Here is a 19,601-nt window from a genome sequence, read left to right on the forward strand (position 1 = left end):
TCTCTCTCCCTCTCCCCTCCTCTCTGAAATCAATAGAAATATATTTTGTAAAAAAGAAAAGATCAGTATCCTAGGGCTGGGCTCATACAGGCTCTGGCTTTCAGTGTCCCTAGGCTCCGGATGTGACTGGTAGGTACAAGCTAAGGAACAGTTTGGGCAGGGCTTACCGGAATCTCAGCCCTTTAAGAACAGGCGCCTCTTACCCAGTTCTTGTAATTGCTCTGGCTGTGGGACCATTACCCCATGACTTCTTAGCTAAGTGAAATCATTTGGACCTAGAAACCAAGTATTGACACATCTAGCCTTCAAAATAGAAGCTATCCCAGCTGGTTTCATTTTTGGTTCTGGATCCAGATGTATAATGCACTTGTGTAACATTTGGAATCACGTTTGTGTTAAGTGCTGCTGAACGGTCCCCGGTCACCTTTCTTCTGGATTGGTTCATCTTGGGTTTGGAGAGTCATACTGCTTAGACATGCCCAGGTGGCTCCGTTTTTTGTTTGTTTTTCGGTGACGTCTTTGAGCCTGTCTCTGGCTTGTAGAAGCTCGTGAGGGATAGCATGCTTTCCTGAGTCCCTGAGGCAATCCCACAAAGGTGGAATAGTCTAGAAGATTCTAACCCTGTCTTTGTCACAAAGTGGCTGGCTGGTTGGCCATAGACAAATGACTGCACCTCTCTGGGCCTCTATTTCCTCAACTATAAAATGAGGTTGTTCCATCAGTTGATCCCAAAAGACCCTTCCTAACGCTGACATTCTGAGAGCATGAGGTTGGAACATGGCCCAGTCTTCAGATCATCTGGCCATAGATGATGTAGCTGAAGCAGACCAAGGGACCCTTAAAGCAATCGGCGGATACATGGAGATACTATGAGAGAAGGCAGGGAAAGCCCCAGTTTTCATTGAAGAAGGGCAAAAATCAAGGAATTTTAAGCTATTAGACATTTAGAAGGACAGATATCTGGGAATCTGTAAGCCATGAGAACGTGGCTATGCCTTCTCTAAAGAGATTTTTAAGGCCTGTTAACATGCTTTGGAATGACTAGGATCATATAAGGATGGGCCCCATGAACTTTCAGTGGTTGGATTTTAAGACCCTTATCTCTAACCTTCCGAACAACTGTCCATTTCTTCCTAACAGGGCATGTTGTATAGCTTGGTTGGAGGCCAGGGCAGTGAGAGGCTGTCTTCAATGAATCTTGGGTACAAACACTTCCAGGGTATTGACGACTATCCCCTGGACTGGGAGCTGTCCTACGCCTACTATAGCAACATTGCCACAAAGACACCCCTGGACCAGCACACGCTACAAGGAGATCAGGTACGAAAGACAAATGGGCGGAAGTGGTCGTGGCCCTGCCTACCAGGGCTTCCTGAATTTTCCTAAGGTGCCTGCACCTGTGGCTGTCTGCCTCCGCTGGCCTCCTGAGGATGAGCGTCACTGCATGGAGAGAAAAGCTTTCTTGCATTCTCCACTTCCTGTTTCCTGTCTGTGCTCTCAGGCTGAGTGTAGGAACAATCCTCCATGTGTCCATGAAAAGCTTTTCATGAATGGGAGGACTCGTACACAAAGGGTAGATCTGGCCCTGAATGAATTTTGATTTTGCAAGAAAATGTGTACCACAAATGTAGGTGTTTTGACTTTGTTCCAAGACCATGTGACATGGTAGGTCCAAAGATGTTAGGGGACATTGCGTCAAATGGAGGAGGGGGAGATAGTAAACCAAGGGTTCCTATCAATATGTAATGAGCAAGAAGGGTCTATGACATAAGGAAGTAAGCTCCGTCCCTAGCTATGCTCCCACTGCTGGGTGCCTTGAGAAGCGTCTATCCCCATTGTGTGGCCTTGCTGGCCCAGTGCTCCCACGTGACTGACAGCATGTGACGCTCACACAAACTCCAGCCCCTAACTTTGCAGGCTCCCAAATCTTTTTGACTCTTTGGGCAAAGCTATCAATGGCTCATATCAACTCACCGAGTGTAATGTGTTACGTTGGACCAGCCGACGGTTGTTTCCAGACTTGAATGGGTGGCAGCAGATAAAAGGGTATGAGGAAAGGAGACAGTGTAAGAATAAAAGGGAGGCTGTCTCTAGATGACAGAGATTTGTATCCAGTGGGAGTAGACCCTGATGTAGTTCGCTTCTTGGAATGTGTTTTATAAACACTGAGTGACCAGATTATTATGATCTCTGAACGTATAATAATCTGGCCACTCAGAGTGTGTGTGTGTGTGTGTGTGTGTGTGTGTGTGTGTGTGTGTGTGTATGTATATTAGAGGCCTGGTGCATGAATTCGTGCAAGGGTGGGATCCGGCAAGCCTGGCCAGGGGGAGGAGACATGGGCAGTTGGCCGGCCTGCCTGCTGGTCGAACTCCTGGTCGAGGGGACAATTTGCATATTAGCCTTTTATTATATAGGATATACACTGAGTGGCCAGATTATTATGCGTTCAGAGATCATAATAATCTGGTCACTCAGTGTATATACCCTCTTTCTCCAGAAAGGATTTAAGATGTTTTAATGGTCTAACACTGGAGATGGTCGAAAGGAAGCACGAGTAGTCTGTACCAGGAGTCGGCAATGTTTCTCTGTAAAGGGACAGTTAGTAAATATTTTAGGTTTTGCCTATATAGTGTCTGTTGCAACTACTCAACTCTGCCGAAGACAATATATTAATGACGGGTGCCTGGGGTTATACAGCCGCAGATAGTACTTAAGCTGCTTTGCCAGGTTTGGCCTTGATCTACTAGGCCATAAGCTCCTGATTTTCCCTGCTTATGCTCTGTGAGCCAAGGGGATGGGCCGGGCTAGGGCAGGGTCGTGGAGTCAGGCTGAGCAGCTAATTGGGAACCAGACCCCTCACTGTGCCCTCAGAATCACACAGTGCAGAAACCATGTGCTTTGATGATTGGGAATGGATGGTTTCCGGAAAAGAAATCCACAGTGACCGCTGCGCAGTTATGAAATAAATGACTCGAAGATACATGCCGTCGGTGCACATTAAACATGAGTCAGGCTATAAAACACCAAAAGGCTATCGGTGTAGACATCGAATTCCTTTAGAAAGTGATTTTTTGCAATGAACTTACACATTCTTATCATCATCATATGTATTCTCTCAGTGCATATGGGCCAAGGGCAAAATTTGATGGCCATTTGACAGGAATTAATTGAATTGATAAAGTTTTGCTTTTAATTCTACTGAAAAAACATTTCATACAAAATCAAGCCACGAAATAATATTGCCATTGTTCTACTAAGCCTGGATATGTTAATGATGCCCTATATGTATAATATACTTTTAAGAATCCTAATTCAGCATAAATTAGCAACGGGAAATGGTATGTTGCTAACAAGATCCTCTCCTTTTGAAGATTTGACACATGAAACGTTATGATTATGAAAGAAAATGTTTAATTGGTCAGAACCAGCCAAGATGAATAGAAATGATCCATCTTGCAGCTGAAAAGTCGTCTGATTAAGAATGCCAGATACGAATTACACAGTTAGAAGAGTTGCATCATAGCTCATTTTCTTAAGAATGTGTAATTAATGGCTGCTTGAGAATCTAAGCAGGTGTCATACGTTGATGTAAATGTCCTTTTGTCAAGAAATCTATTAGCTCGGCAGCAGCACGTAACAGAGGAGGAGATCTGGGAGGCCAGACCTCTAATTAACAAGCCGAGGACCCGTCAGAAATTCTTTTCCTGATTCTTGTTTCATTGTCTCTTTTATGTACCTCGCGGTTCCCATCACTTCATCTCCTTTATGAGGACTCTCACTTCACGTCACTTCTTTACGGTTTCATGGGGCTCCGCTTCTGATTGCAGAGAAAGAAGATGCTCTCGGGTTTTGTTTGTTTTAGTGGCTTAATCACAGATGTGTTCCTCTCAGTCTCTCAGTACTAGCTTTTCTGCCAGATTTGGTCCACAGCCTTTTCTCTCTACGCCTGCCAGCGAGCAGGGGTCTCAGCTCATCCACACCCCTGCTTTCAAGTCCTCCGCATGCTGATGACGCTCAAAACTTCCTCTCCATCTGAGCTATTTCTTATGCCCCGCTCTGCAATCTTCACCGCAAAGGCAGCCCAGCATCTCCTCCCCTCGTTTCCCCACAAGCACCTTAACCGGTGGCACCATTTCCCATGCTAGCGACTAGGGTGTCATCTTTGATCCCCCCATCATCTGATCAATTACAATCCACAACAGCTTTCATGCCAGTCTGTCTCTTCCCATTTCCATCCCTGCTGCCACAGCCTACAGCCTACATTTGTCCTTCATCGTCTCTCCTCTGAGCCTCTGTGACAGCCTCCTGTATGGGCTGAATTATGTGCCCCCTCCCCCCCGCAAATTCCTATGTTGAAGCCCTTGCCCCCAGTACCTCAGACTGTGACTGTTCTTGGAAATAGGGCCTTTAAAGAGGCAATTGAGTCACAGTGGAGTCATTAGGTGGGCCCTAATCCAGTAGGATGGTGTCCTTACAAGAAAAGGAGGTGAGGATGCAGACAAAACAGAGGAATGACCCTGTGAGGACCCGGTGAGAAGGTGGCCATCTGCATGCTAAGGAGAGAAGCCTCAGAAGAAACCGAATCTGCTAACATCTCGGACTTCTGGCCTGAAGAACTGAAGAAATAAATGTGTGTGGTTTGAAGCACCCAGCCTGGGGTATTTTGTCACGGCAGCCCTAGCAAACCAATATACCTCCCAACTGTCACCAGTCTTGTCCCTTCTCATGCTCTTCTCATTCTTACGGAGGCCAACGTGGGCTGTCGACAGTGGAGGTTCGAAACCTGGCTACGCATCACAATTACCTAGTGGCTTAAAGAACACATCTACACAGGCTCCACCCCACAATCTTACAGAAGTGAGGGGGGCCCAGATGTATGACATGCATATATATGTGTGTGGATGTGGATGTGTAAAAGCTCCTCAGATGACCCTAATGTGCAGCCAGTGTTGAGAAGTACTGACCCAGAGCACCAGGTACAGCTCGCCACGTGGCGTAGGAGACACTCCTTGCCTGCTTTCTCTCTGCTGCCCAGCCTCAGCTCTCAGCCAGCCCCACCCGGCCTGCCCACCCAGGAGAAACTAAGTTTTTGGCCACACTTCCTGGCCTTGCTGGGTCTCCTCTGCTTGGGGTCCTTTCTCCATGTTCTCACCAGCCTTTCCCCGCCTGCTGACTCCCCTCCTACTTGCACACAAGGCTCAAACTTCACCTCCTCCTCCTCCTGACCTTCCCTTTGCTATGGGCCTTGGAACCAGGCACCTGCCTGCCGTTGCTCTTATGGTGAGTGTTGGGTACGTGGTCATAGCCCTGGCTTCCCCAGGAGACTGAGTTCCGAGACAGGCACCTTGTCTACTCACATCAGTGGCCCCAGTGCCTAGCCCTGTGCTTGACATGTAGTTGGCGCTCAGTGTTTACTGATCGCATGATGGACAGACTGGGGGTGCACAGCGTCCAGTCCAGTGATGAACACAAAGGGACTGTAATTTCTTGTTGACTCTGGTGCTTTGTGATGCGACCAGTATTCATTGTTGACGGCCAGTACCCAGAGCAGTGGCTGTCAGCTCTCCCTCTCTTGGGTTCAACACCGCTTATGCGGCACCTCCTGTTTGGGGAATCTTGGGTACTTGCTTTCTTGTCTCTCCATAGTTCCTGACAATATTCCCTCATTCTTACTTTAAAATCCCAAAATGTTACATTTCAACAAAGAACACACACACACCCCTCCTACTGGGAGCCAGCCAACCATGATAGCTGGTTTTAACACACACACACACACACACACACACACACACACACACACACACACACACACACACACCTGCAGGCAGGTGCACAATGGGGGCCCCTACAGGCCCCGGAGGAGATTAGTGGAGGTTGCTGGTTTAAGTGGAAGCCCTGAAACGGCTCTGCACTGAGTTCCCCGGAGCCCTGGCTGCACCCTCACATTTCACACCCCCAGAGAACGCAGGTGATGGGAAGGGGCGCTGCCGAGGGCCTTCGTGCCCAGCTGCAAAGTTGGCGGGTTTTCCTTCCATCCTCTTTTCTCTGTCTCTGTCTCCCTCCCTCTCCTCTCCCCTGTCCCCCACTGTTTCCCTCCCTCTCTTTTCTTCTCTTCCTTTTTTCTTCCCTTCCTTTCCTTCTCTCCCTTCTTTATATCCCTGCCTCATTTTCTCCTCCCTCTCTCTCTCTCTCTCTCTCTCTCTCTCTCTCTCTCTCTCTCTCTCTCTCTCTCTCTCCCCCCCCTCCCCTTCTCTTTCTCTCTCCTTTTGAACAAGTTAAGGAGGAGAAGAAGAAAAACAACTCAAAATCCAAACTCTCTAGTCGGCCAAAACACTTCTAGGTGAGAATTCCATTATTTGAGCTGCTCAAGTTTAGGAGGTTATAGGCTTGTCTCAGACCACTGTGTCCCTGGAGTTTAGGCTGAAGCACCCGCTCGCTGGCCATACAGCTGGCAAAGAGGTAACACAAGAAAGCGGCTCATGCCAGGCAGGATTCCAGGACCTTCTTCCTACTGGGAGGGGACTTCGTGAGGGAGCTGATCAGAGCCCTGCCTTCAGACTCAAGCCAACCTGGCTTCCAGGGCCAGCTCTGCAACGTGACCTTGGCTTCGCCTTCTGTACCTCGGTTTTTTGCTTTGCGTATAAATTGAGGACAGTGTTATTTGGGTCACAGCCCTGTTGTGAGGACTAAATGAAAACAAACAAACAAAACAAACAAAAAAACCAGTTGTTAAACATCCAGCACACAGTTGGTTTTAATAAGAGGCCGTGGGCATCATTGTTCTCACTGTTGCCCTTTGCTTGGTGGCCTCCCTGAGTTAGACATTTGGCAGGAATTAATACCTGCTGAGTTCTGAGTCCTCGCACTGTCCCCAAGTCTCAGTGCCCCAGTGCCTGAGGGACCTCTGACTCCACATGGTGACAGTGGAGAAGGCAGCTGAAAGACCTCAGGAATGGCGAGTTTGTGAATCTAAGTACTTTTTATTTGTTTTTGCTTTTTTGTTAATCGCCACCCGAGGATATTTTTCCATTGATTTTTAGAGAGAGTGGAAGGGAGGGGGAGAGACAGAGGAGAGAAACATCAGAGTGAATCAGACACATTGGTTGGCTGCCTCCCACACATACCCCGGCCAGGGCCAGGGATGGAGCCTGCAACCCAGGTACGTGCCCTTGACCGGAATTGAACTTGGGACTCTTTAGTCCTTGGTCCCACGCTCTATCCACTGAGCCACACCAGCTAGGGCATAAGTACTTTTTAAAACTAACCAACAGAGAGGCCAGAAGGGAAATCATCTCCTTGTTCTCTGAGGCTTCCTTCCCAAGCTCGCCCAGATCCAATTTTCCCACCCTCTGCCCGTGGCTGCACTGGCCTGGGAAGCCCTCGCCAGGACTCCTTGCGGTACTGCTGATAGATTCATTATGCCTAAGGGGAAGCCGTGAAACAATGGGGCCTGTTTTTTTGATAAACAGCCAAAATTTATACTTCAAAATGAATCTTATTTTCTTCAGAGGAATCAGAGACCTGGGAGGCTGTTCACAAATTCAAACCTTTTGTGAACTTTCCCTGCGGGTTGGTCTCAAGCGCCTCCAGCACATCCCTGTGCATCCTCAGAGCTAACCGGCCCTCTTCTTTGTGAGGTGGATTGAATTTTTGGAAATAGCCCAAAGATATCTGAAGCTGAGCCTGCTAAATAAAAAGGATTAGTCATGCAGGATAATAACACTTTGGGACAAAAAAATAAGGTTATTCTTAGAAAATATTGATTTACCTTTTTTGATGCTACGTTAATCTGGCTCTGAGATCGGAGGCACAAGAGCAGACTGCTGAACACGCTTAAGCGCCAGAAGTGGAAGTGGAATAAACTGTGTCCTCCCAAGGCAAAAGCTTCCATAGGAACAAAAATCCTCGTTTAGATGCATTGGCTGTGATGCATTTGTTTAGAAAGAACTTGATCTGATGACATATATAGTGGACAACCCTCACATATCAATTATGCATAGAGTTTTCCTTGAGCAATGCCTGGTTGAAGAACGACGTCCCATCTTGTGCATGCCCATATCATTTAGATGTTTCCTGTCTCCTCTTCCTTTCCTTCTTCTCTCCCTCCCTCCCGGCCTCCCATCCTTCCTTGCCTCCTTCCTTTCTCCCTTTTTAGGCATATGTTGAAACAATTAGGCTAAAAGATGATGAAATACTCAAGGTACAAACCAAAGAAGATGGGGACGTCTTTATGTGGTTGAAGCACGAAGCTATCCGAGGCAACGCGGCGGCTCAGGTAAGGATGTGGCCCACTGTCCTGAAATTCTCAGTGGTGACAGGCCAGGTTATGCCATGGTAACAAAATACCCCAAACCGCAGTGGCTTAAAACAATGCTGGTTTATTCCATGCTCACACTACCTGTCCAGTGGGTGTTGGTAGGGGCTGTGTTCTCACAACTCCTAGGAACTCAAGCTAACAGCACAGGCTGGCTCTTGACGCCTCTTCTCAGAAAGTGGCACAAGTCACTCCTCACATTTCATTGGCCAAAGCAAGTCACTCGGTCACTCTTGACTCCAGGAGGCCTGTTGTGTAGTCCTGCCCTGAACACAGAAAGTGACAGCGCCACCTTGTTTATGACCAGTCCTAAAGACCACCAGTGGACACTCCAGTGCATGAGACAGAAACAAAAAGAAGCATCTTGGAGTGCAGGAGAGAGTAGATGGGCAACAAGAAGGCCATGAACTCAGCTAGAATAATAGAAAACCATGTGCCAAAAAGATCGACCCTGTCTCTTGAACATGTCTTATCTCTGGATGGACTTTTAAGAGGTACTAGAAAGGGCAGGGGCCTGGAGAATGTCCCCTCCCTGCCTTTTTGCCTTGATTTCACTATGAAGCTGAGCCCTGGATGGGAGCCAGCTAAAGTTGATTGTACCGGGAGGGTGGGGCCTCCTTCCCAAAGGATTTAGCTTTGGCTTCATGCTCCTGATGAACCGCCTCTGGGTCTGCTAGGCCAGAAGACCAGAAATGGAAAGAGAAAGGAAACAGCAGAGAATAAACACATCGACAAGCACACATTTCAGACACTAGTAACGGGTCTCCTACCCTGTGTGGAAGTCCTCCTAGCCTTTCAGGAGAAATTTCACTGGAAGTTGTATTTGGCAGAGAGTGGGTGGGAAGGGGAAGGGAAAAGAAGGAGATGAGAAAAGAAGCAGAAAGAAGGCAAGACAGTCAGGGGCCCACATGGGGCCAGAATGTTAACAGATGTTGCTACTGGCTCCATTCATGGGCATCTGTCCCTAGCCTGCACACTTTCTGGTGCAGGAAGGAGTTCCAGTGCATAGTTCTGGAAGGGCCGCTGCTAGGGCCACTTCCGGGTGCTTTAGAGCCTGCATGAACTTTCCCAGCAATGGACACTTCTTCCTTCCTTCCTTCATTCACTTTGTTGAGTGGTTCCTATGAGTTCTGCTGGGTGGAAGCTGAGGGGACAAGGGCAGACAAATCACATCTTGGGGTTTCTATCCCCCAGAGGGCTCCCAGTCTTGAGTATAATTGTGAAGCCAGCCTTGTGGACAAATGCTGGGCTAGGAGGAGATAGATGCCATAGAAAGACACCCTAACTGATAGGGATGTACAGAGGCCTCGACGCTGTTCACTGGGCCAAGAGGGCGGGCAGTACCTCTAGAAGGGGGCTCTGGAGGAGAGGAGACAATGTGCTTAGGCCCTGGGTGCCATTGATTCATTCATGCACATGGACTTGCACACACGCACACACGCACACTTGCACACTCAGACGCAGCATTTCCAACGAGTGTCAAGGACTTGCATTGACACAAGTCCACCTTTAGGGCTCTCTCCCCTCTCCCCGCCCCCCCCCCCCCACCCCACTCCTATTGGAAGATAACAGGTGTCTACCTCATTCTTGGTTCTCAATAAGAAAACATTCCAAGCCAGCTTTGACTTCCCACCTTTCAAAACCTTACATTGAGCATCACACAGGAAAGTCATTATTCTAAATTGCTCTTGTCTTGCAGCAACGCTTGGCCCAGATGTTGTTCTGGGGGCAGCAGGGTGTGGCCAAGAATCCCGAAGCGGCAATCGAGTGGTATGCCAGGGGTGCCCTGGAGACTGAGGACCCCGCGCTAATATACGACTACGCCATTGTGTTGTTCAAGGTAAGAATCACTTACCTTGTGCCATTCTCATCAGACTTTCAGAGCCATTGCCTGTAGGCATGCGTCAGACGGAGTCCAGAACTGAGGACACTTAGTGTACGCTTCTGCCACTCCTAATGGAGAGGGGTATTTGCCGAAAGGGCAGTACCCTGGTCTCGTTTTTAGTCATTAGTCTTAGGTTTGGCACTTGGATTCTCTTTGCTTTTGCCAGAGCTGTGGCATTCTGGAGGAGACACCCCGTGTTTTATGGATTGAAATGTGGCCACCAGCCCCCAAGGTGCTGCAATTTTGCCAGCAGGCGGTGTTGTCATTAAATTACAGCATAAAGTGTGTGTTTGGGCTGCATCCCGGCAGTGCTGTTGATCAAACGAAGATCTTGGTTTTAAGCCCTAGGAGAAGAGGGGGATAAGTGGGAAGAGCATTAGCCCAGGACACAGGATGGAGTTCAAGTCCCTCTTCTCTTGTGTCCTTAGAGTTACCTGATCTCATGGGACAACACTGAATTAAATAATATGATGAATGGGCCTTGAGAACCATAAAACACTGTGTGTTTTATACAAAACAATAATAGTTCACAGTGATGGAGCATTTATTACCTGATTTACATGTATGAACGCGTTTAATCCTCACAGCAACCTGGCGAGGTAGGCACTGTGGTGTGTTATTATTGCGGCTTATGTAGATGGTAACGGGCACAGAAAGGCTTTGTAACTCACCCAAGGTCGCACAACCGGTACAGTTCAGACCTGGGACTGGGACCCAGGCAGTCTGCCTTCAGCAACTATGCTCTTCCCCCCAGACACAGAGACATCAGTTCATCAATCTGGGCAACGTGAAAAGCCATTGGCTCTGGTAAGGAAACCCTTAGACCCTGTGCCCATGCCCAAAGGAAGCAGCTGCCCCCCAGGTAGCAAGTGTCTTCAGACAAAGGCGTGGATTCATGCGGCCAGGCCCACCTCCAGAACCACAGCTGTGGCCACTTGCTGATTAACAACCAGGACTGTTCTACGTGTCTAACCTTCCAAAGCTTTAAAACCTACTGGTTGTTATGGTTTTCAAATTTATAGCCTGGACTTTCTCTTTCCAGTTGTCAGATCAACATAGAAATGGTTTGACTCTTAGCCATATGCCAATACATCCATGTATTTGTTCAATAAACACTCCTTCGGGGCTGACAGAATGCCAGGCTCTGTGCTGGGTGGAGGGACATAGGGATGCATGAGCCACGTCCCTGACCTCCGGGGGCTCATGCACGAATGGGGAAGGCAGGAGAGACCGGCATGGAGGAGAGGCACTTGTCCAGCAGAGCTGGGGCTGGCCACTGCCCAGAGTGCACGATTCAGACCTTAATTCTGCCCACCAGGAGCTCGCGATCTACAGGGAGAGGCAGACACATAAATAAATTACTCTGCAGGTGACAATGTTTCTCCGGGGCCTAATCCCAACCCTTAAAGCTTTTTTGATTCTCCTGCATTTTAACTGAGTTATTCCTAAGTGGGACGAGGGATGCCCTTGATCAGCAATTAAAGGAAAATTTTTAACTCTGGCCAGAAGGTCTCTTTAAGTGTATTCCATGTGAAAAGCCCCATGCAGAAAACGGGCTTTCCAAGTGGGAAGAGCAGTTCCGTGCACTTGGCTTACTGTATTGTGTGGGTATCTGGCTAATTGTATTCAAGGATGGGGCCACGCTGGTGGCTGTGGTTTGCCCACAACAGCCAGGTCATCCCACTTTGCATCCAGGTGAAGATGGTGCTTTGACTTTCACTGCGTAACTACCCTCAATGAATTTATGCGGTGAATATTACTGGGCACTTACTATGTACCAAGACTTACACTTCTCTCACTTAGCTCAGATTTCAGTATAATGAGTAGTCGTTGTGCACGACATTATCCCATTTCTGATTAAGTAACAAGTATACTGGGAAATCCCAGACCTAGAAATCAGAGTACCTGAGTTCTAGTTGCAGATCTAACCATGAGTTTTCGGATAAGTCAGCCTCTCTGAGCCCCAGTTTTATTTCTTCAAAATAAAGAAGATGGAAAAGATCAACTTTGGCTTCAACATTCTGTGATTCTGTTGCTTTCCCAGAGGTCGAAAAAGGTTGTGCCATTGGCATCTCCAGTTATTCCAAGTAGCCTTATGTCCCCTTCCTCCTCCTTTCCCTCTTTAATTAAATGAAGTAATGGTGCACTTCTGAAAAATATTTTGATCTTCTACTTTGCTTCAGCTCATCGGTTTTACTAAATAGGTAAGTTAAAGTCTAATAGAAACGTGGTGTGTGTAATTTAACCTGCAGCTGGATTCACAGTTTTATTTTGGGTCTTGAGAAATAACAGAGACAAACATAGCCTGCGTGTTTTCTGTGTCCTGCAAGGAGGTTATGAATCGTTACACTTTCTCAGCACAGAACTGAAACGGGAAAATACGGTGTGGGGATTCTAAGCTTGGGCTCTGGAGCCCGCCAGCCTGGGTTCGAATCCTGCCTCTACATCTCACTCACTGTGTGACTCTGGGTAGATCTCTCAGATGAGAATGACAGCTGCACCTTGGCGGGGTTGCTGTGAGGGTTAAAGATGATGGGACAGTGCTTGACCCTCGTTAATTAACACAGGAATGCTTACTAGTGCTTTCTCCTTTACTATAGAGCTAAGTGTTTAATTAGAGTTAAAAGTGGGATTCATTGCAAAGCCTGCTCACCTTATATTATACTAGAGGCCCGGTGCACGAAATACGTGCACTGGTCAGGGGAGGTCTGCTCTTCCGCAGTCCAAGATCCCTCGGTGGATGTCCGACTGCCGCAGAGGTGGGAGAGGCTCCTGCCACCACCGCTGCACTCGCCAGCCGTGAGCCCGGCTTCTGCCTGAGCGGTCTCCCCCTGTGGGAGTGCACTGACCACCAAGGGGCAGCTCCTGCATTGAGCATCTACCCCCCGGTGGTCAGTGCGCATCATAGCGACAGGTCGTTCTGCTGTTCAGTCGATTTGCATATTACCCTTTTATTATATAGGGTGTGACCCCATCAACCACTCCCAGGGGCATGTGTGGGGGGAAGGGTGTCCATAACAGACTTTGAGTGAGTTTGCTCTCTTTGCCTGCCATCCTCCTTGTCAGAGCCATGTCAAGAGAGACCTACGGGAACCCCCGCCCCCCGTCTAATTCTCAGACCCACCATTTCCCCACATGGTCCTGCAGACAGCTCAGCACAGTCCCACGGAGGTCCTCTCTTGTAACAAGAACCTCAAAGCCGTTTCTCTCTGTGGTATACAAAACACCTCTGCTTGATTTTACTGGAAGAACCTTGTTCGTTTCTGTCAATGTTTGACACAGCCAATTCCAAGGGTCCTTACTCCTTCAGAGAAGTTCTAAAGCTGGTTCTGAAGCCACATGTCCCACCCTGGGGACTCCGGTGAGGACCCCGGAGGCTGCAGATGGCAGCCTAATCACTCTTTCCTGTTGGACACAGATCAAGTGCTTTGTCTGGCTGCAGATTAGATAATCCTCAGAGAAACACATCCAGGATGACCAAACTCGTTCAACCTCATTCCCAGCTTCTCCCTACAGCACCTGTGGGTTGACAGACATGCCTGTCACTCGATGATAAATGGGGGCTTTTGTATGGATGCTGAGCTGGGAGGCAGAGGCTGTTGCCTCTGCTCCATAGATATAAGCAAAATGATGATGATGATGATGTACAGCACTGCTTATAGAAATCTTTAAGATTGGATTTATAATTAAGAAGGCTTGGGTTTTATTTTTTTTAAGTATTTTGTATGAAACACCAATGCATCTGTGTGATATTTTTGAGTGCAAGCTGAGTTTCTTTTCTTAGTAATCTTTGCTGTTTATCATTGTTTAGGGTCAAGGAGTAAAAAAGAACAGACGGCTCGCCTTGGAGCTGATGAAGAAAGCAGCTTCCAAGGTAACACTTTTGCATATTGTCAGAGAAAAACATTCGCACCACACACACCCATTGGAGAGAGTAAATGGCCAGCGTCTCCCCACAAAGCCCCAAGGTAGAAATGGGGTGGGGAGGGAGGGCTCGCTAGCATTGCAACATTAGTCATTTTTGAGCTACACACATACAGAAACCCACTACAATGGGGACAGCAACATGCAAAAGCGGAATTCACCTTCAGTCAATAGAATTCAGGCCAATTTTGTTTGAAGGCTAAAATTATAATCAAGGCTGCCCATAACAAGCAGCAGGGGCTCCTTGAAAGTGAATGGATATAAATGCTATTGAATTAGGAAAACCAAAAGCCTAATGCCTTTGAAGGTTAACCCTGTCATGGTCAATGCCCATTTGCTTGAATAATGGGACTGTTGATCAAGGTTAGTGCTGGGTTTAGGCATTATTTTGCTTTTGTCACTATTTACTCTTCAATGTTGTCACCAAGCCAGATACTTGCGATATAGCACTACAGAATGGGGGTTAGATCGTCCCTTGTTGAGGGGACACACACACGTGCATACATATCCCTGCATGGAAACATATGCTCAATGTGTGCCCACCCACACATGTATACTCATGCACATGCATGTAGATTTGCAAATAAATAGACTTGTAGAAGCCACTGTAATGTTACAACCGTACCAGGCCCTTGATAGCCCTTCTGGCTCTTGACTGCTTCTCCATCCCCAAGGCCACTCTTTGTGTTTGCCTCTCACAAAGACCAGGCTGCTCTTCCTCACTTCCTCTCTGTCGGGAGCTCAGAGTTTCTGTGTTTCTGTAAGTGAGGGCCTGCAGTGAGCAAGCCGTGAGGCTCTCCCCCACCTATGTGGTGGCAAGAGGGCATCGGACCCAGGAGCAGGGAACCCCCCGGAGTGCACAGCAGCTCCTGACCCCAGCACACATCACAGCGCAGAAATGGAAAAGCAGCTGAACGCTGGTCACGGGAGGCACTAGTTTCAGAGCGCCCTAAAGAGGGGCGGGGTGTGTGTGTGGGGGGGGTCTTTCCTGGCAGGTGTGAAATTTGCATCTCTGTGGCCGTTCTGGCGGAGCACTGGTATCTGATGTGCTCTATTTTGGGTGTGTTTTTAGCCGGGCTTAGATGAGCATTGAGGGAATTGCCGTTTTATGGCCTGGAGTAGTCACATCCTTAAAAATGGTGAGTGAATCTCACTCATTCCCTCTGCAGGGAATTACTCAGCCCCTACTCTGCGCCAGACACTGTAGTGCAGGTTGCACATAGTTTGATATTTTGGAATTAGCCAAAAGTCACTCGGAGGCAAACCTGTTGACCGAGCAGTAAATGTCCAGAGCAAGGAATGAGTAAGAAACAAAACAAGCCCTACCTGGATAGAGCATCGGCCTGCGGACGGACGGGTCCCGGGTTCGATTCTGGTCAAGGGCACATGCCCAGGTTGCTTGCGGGCTCAATCCCCAGTAGGGGGCGTGTAGGAGGCAGCCAATCAATGATTCTCTCTCGTCATTGATGTTTCTAGTTCTCTCTCCCTCTCCTTTCTTCTCTGAAATCAATAAAAATATTTCAATAAAATAAAACAAGATTTCTTGCGGGATTCCTGCATTGGGTCAAAATACAGTTCCTAAAGGAGTTCTGCAGACATTGGGGTGATGGCAGGTACCTGGGAATGAGCCTGTGGCCCCTGCAGACAGTGGGGTGATGGCAGGTACCTGTGAATGAGCCTGTGGCCCCCGCGGACAGTGGGGTGATGGCAGGTACCTGTGAATGAGCCTGTGGCCCCTGCAGACAGTGGGGTGATGGCAGACACCTGTGAATGAGCCTGTGGCCCCCACGGACAGTGGGGTGATGGCAGGTACCTGGGAATGAGCCTGTGGCCCCCACGGACAGTGGGGTGATGGCAGGTACCTGTGAATGAGCCTGTGGCCTCCGCGGACAGTGGGGTGATGGCAGGTACCTGGGAATGAGCCTGTGGCCTCTGTGGACAGTGGGGTGATGGCAGGTACCTGTGAATGAGCCTGTGGCCCCCACGGACAGTGGGGTGATGGCAGGTACCTGTGAATGAGCCTGTGGCCTCCGCGGACAGTGGGGTGATGGCAGGTACCTGGGAATGAGCCTGTGGCCCCCACGGACAGTGGGGTGATGGCAGGTACCTGTGAATGAGCCTGTGGCCCCCGCAGACAGTGGGGTGATGGCAGGTACCTGTGAATGAGCCTGTGGCCCGTGCGGACAGTGGGGTGATGGCAGGTACCTGTGAATGAGCCTGTGGCCCCCGCGGACATTGGGGTGATGGCAGGCACCTGTGAATGAGCCTGTGGCCCCCGCGGACAGTGGGGTGATGGCAGGTACCTGTGAATGAGCCTGTGGCCCCCGCGGACATTGGGGTGATGGCAGGCACCTGTGAATGAGCCTGTGGCCCCCGCGGACATTGGGGTGATGGCAGGCACCTGTGAATGAGCCTGTGGCCTCTGGAGGAAAGCACTGCAAAGCCGTGTGGGTGTGCCCGTCTGTGGGTCCTGCTCCATCTGGCTCCTGCCTCTTTACACTACGGCCTGGTCTATTACGTCATTGAAATGCACGAGTTCGCAAGACCCATCGGGAGCCTGCCTCGCCCCTGGATCTGCGAGGCTCAAGAAGAAATGAATGGATCCACGGCACTGACTCTTTCCCGAGCGTCGGCTGTCCAGGGGCCCGCAAACCTGAACCCACACTGGATCCTCAGGGTGTCGGGTCTGGGTTCCATTTTGTTGAGCGCCTGCACCCCGAGGGTGGCTTTGGTTCATCGGTCGGATACTTTACTGAGCACCGACTCTGTGCCAAGCTCTAACGTAGGTGCCTGGAATATAGCACCAAGGGCCTTGCCCTCGTGGAGCTTCCATTTGATGGGCTTTGTTCACTTCTTTCTCTTGGTCTTCTTGGCCCCCAGATTCCACATGAGGACCAGGAGGTGTAGCCTTTGGGAGCTATGAAGACGGGAAAGGCCGCAGGCTAGGATCTTAGCATCTGCCCAGTCTTTGCTTGTGAAAAGGGAGGTGAAAGAGATTTGGCTCTCACTTAACAAGTCTCGCAGATGTGAGGGCCCTGTTTGCCCCCGCTCCTTTCCCCCCTGCTTGTTTACGGTCTCATGGGTCGGGCAGGAAGGGAGGAATGAGCGCCATATGCCCAGGTGTGCGCACACCGCTGCAGGCACCCGAGCCTTCAGTGAGCAGGCTGGAGGCTGCCAGTGAAAGCAGGCGGAGCCCTGGGGAGAGCAGAGGCCCCTTGAGAGTGTAACTCAGCAAGAACAAGGAGGCTCCAGGCTAGAGTCACAAACCAGACCTTCCCGGGTACCAGCCCCAGTTCAGACTCAGTTCTGAAACCCTCCTCCCTCTTCCCCTCCCTCCCCTTCTGCCTCAGCCCCGAACTGGGATGCTAAGCAGTCACAAAGCACCTGTGCTTCGCAAGTAGGCTGTCGCAGCCGCTTCCTTCCGCGGGTTCGTTGGTGTTCAGGACAGTCGTCAACAGATGGGCAGGCCAGTCACCTGGAAACCGTCCCCGCCAGGGCAGGCTGCAGCCGCCTGGTGCAGCCGAGCGCGCATGGATGTCAAGGGCAGCGTTGATACTGCAGGACAATAAGAGGCTTTTGCAGACAAGGGCATCGTGTCAGAGCCCAGAGGAGCCGAGTGATGGTTCGGGGCCACCATCGCTGCCGAGCTGGAAGGCAGGAATCCCAGTGGCAGCTGCGTGGAACCCACCTGGGAAGACTCTGGATCGGGCTCATGTGTTCTAGCGCTCAGAACATCTGCCCAAAAGAGACCGGAGAGGTTTTGTTTAGACTCCTGCAGAATGCTCTCACAATTGATTCTCTTTAGGTTTCATTAAAAAATAATAACAATTCTTTCTTGCTGTTCTAAAACCCAGGGATTGCATCAGGCAGTCAATGGTCTGGGATGGTATTACCACAAATTCAAGAAAAATTACGTCAAAGCAGCAAAGTACTGGTTAAAAGCGGAAGAAATGGGCAACCCAGATGCGTCGTACAATCTTGGGGTCCTGTACTTGGATGGCGTTTTCCCAGGGGTTCCTGGAAAGAACCAGGTGAGTAAGACTTGAGACAAACCGGGCAGCTGGGCAGTCCTGCGTTCATGATGCCCTCCTGAAGGTTACTGTGTGCCCCGTCCAGACAAGGCCCCGTGGGCGGTACAGACACCACCCAACACACAGACCACGTTCTCGAGAGGCAAAAAGGTCCAGTTATGAAGGTAGGTAGTGGAGATCAAAGTATGGCATTTAGCCACGTGCCAAGAGTGTGCTAATTGATCCGACCCGAACAGTTCTGGAAAGGGGAAACGTTGAAGGCCAAAGCAGTCAGGAAGGCTTCCTGGAGGAGGAAGGCTTAAGCTGAGGAGAGAGGGGGAGATGACACAAGGTGAGGATGTGCAAGAAACCAAGAGACAGTATAGAGATGGAAGAGAGCTGGCTTCCGGTATGGTGGCCTGACATGAGAACAGATTTAAAAATAATGAAAACAACAGTGACCATCTTTAGTGTTTGTGAACACTTCTCTGTGCCACACACTCACAAAGGGCTTATATGCTCAGTCCGTGGCATCCTAACTCCCTCTGGAATAGTTACTGCTAAGTCCATTTTACAGAATAAGCAACTAAGGCTCTGAAATGTATGTGACAGCCTCATACATTCTTGGAGTCAGAATCTGGATCTCTAGGTAACATGCAAGCCCCTCCTTATTAATAATAATATTGATGATGATGATAATCATCTGAGTGCCATTACATTTAACAAGGTTCATTGAACACCCACCATGTGTGGGCGCTCTTCCAGGCACGGGCATACAGCAGCGGACTACACAGTCTCTGCTCCTAGGAAGCTTACATTGCAATGGGGGAGAAAGGCAATAGACTATTAAATATATAATATGAGGATGTTATGGGGAGAAATAAAGCAGAAGAAGGAGAACAGGGAGGGTAGAGATTGGGGAATATTATTTTATAGAGGAGAGCAGAGAAGGTTTCTCTAATAATGTGACATTGTACAGGCTCCTAAAGGAATCTTGTGGATATCTGGGAGAACATTCCAGAAAGAGGGAACAGCCAGGGTAAAAGCTCTGAGAAGTTCCAGGAACAGCAGGGAGACCAGAGTTGCAGGAGCAGAAGCACAGATGAGGAGGTGGGAAATAGGTCAGGAAGGCAGGTGCCCAGGTCCTTGTGATGACTCAGCTGCTCTGAGCAAGACGGGAGAGCATGGGACAGCTTTGACTTGGGCAGGCTGTGCCGTTTTAAAAGGCTCCTGGATCCTAGCAGAGATTAGGCTTGCAGGAGACGAGAGAGGGGATGGGGTTAAGCATTGAATCCAAGTGAGAAAGGATGGACAATATCTCAAGAAGGGCTGCGATGTGACTGGATTCTGGGTATATTTTGAAGGTCAAGGTACAGGATTCGCTGATGATTGCATGTTTGGTGTGAGAGGGAGAAGAATCAGGACAACACTGGAGCACATGGCCTTTATTGAGATGGAAAGGATG

The 19,601-nt window shown here is 49.2% G+C and overlaps 1 protein-coding gene across 1 annotated transcript in view; it reads left to right on the top strand.

The window, feature by feature from the left end:
- Positions 1–19,601, top strand: part of SEL1L3 (SEL1L family member 3) — a 110,028-nt gene that overhangs the window by 57,337 nt on the left and 33,090 nt on the right. The window contains exons 11-15 of the mRNA XM_080657593.1: positions 1,141–1,320; positions 8,159–8,278; positions 10,017–10,157; positions 14,014–14,076; positions 17,981–18,157. Coding sequence (XP_080513719.1) covers positions 1,141–1,320; positions 8,159–8,278; positions 10,017–10,157; positions 14,014–14,076; positions 17,981–18,157 — 681 coding nt within the window. The remainder of the gene's footprint in view (positions 1–1,140; positions 1,321–8,158; positions 8,279–10,016; positions 10,158–14,013; positions 14,077–17,980; positions 18,158–19,601) is intronic.

Source organism: Plecotus auritus (assembly GCF_963455305.1).
Source record: "Plecotus auritus genome assembly, chromosome: 1".
Lineage (NCBI taxonomy): Eukaryota > Metazoa > Chordata > Mammalia > Chiroptera > Vespertilionidae > Plecotus > Plecotus auritus.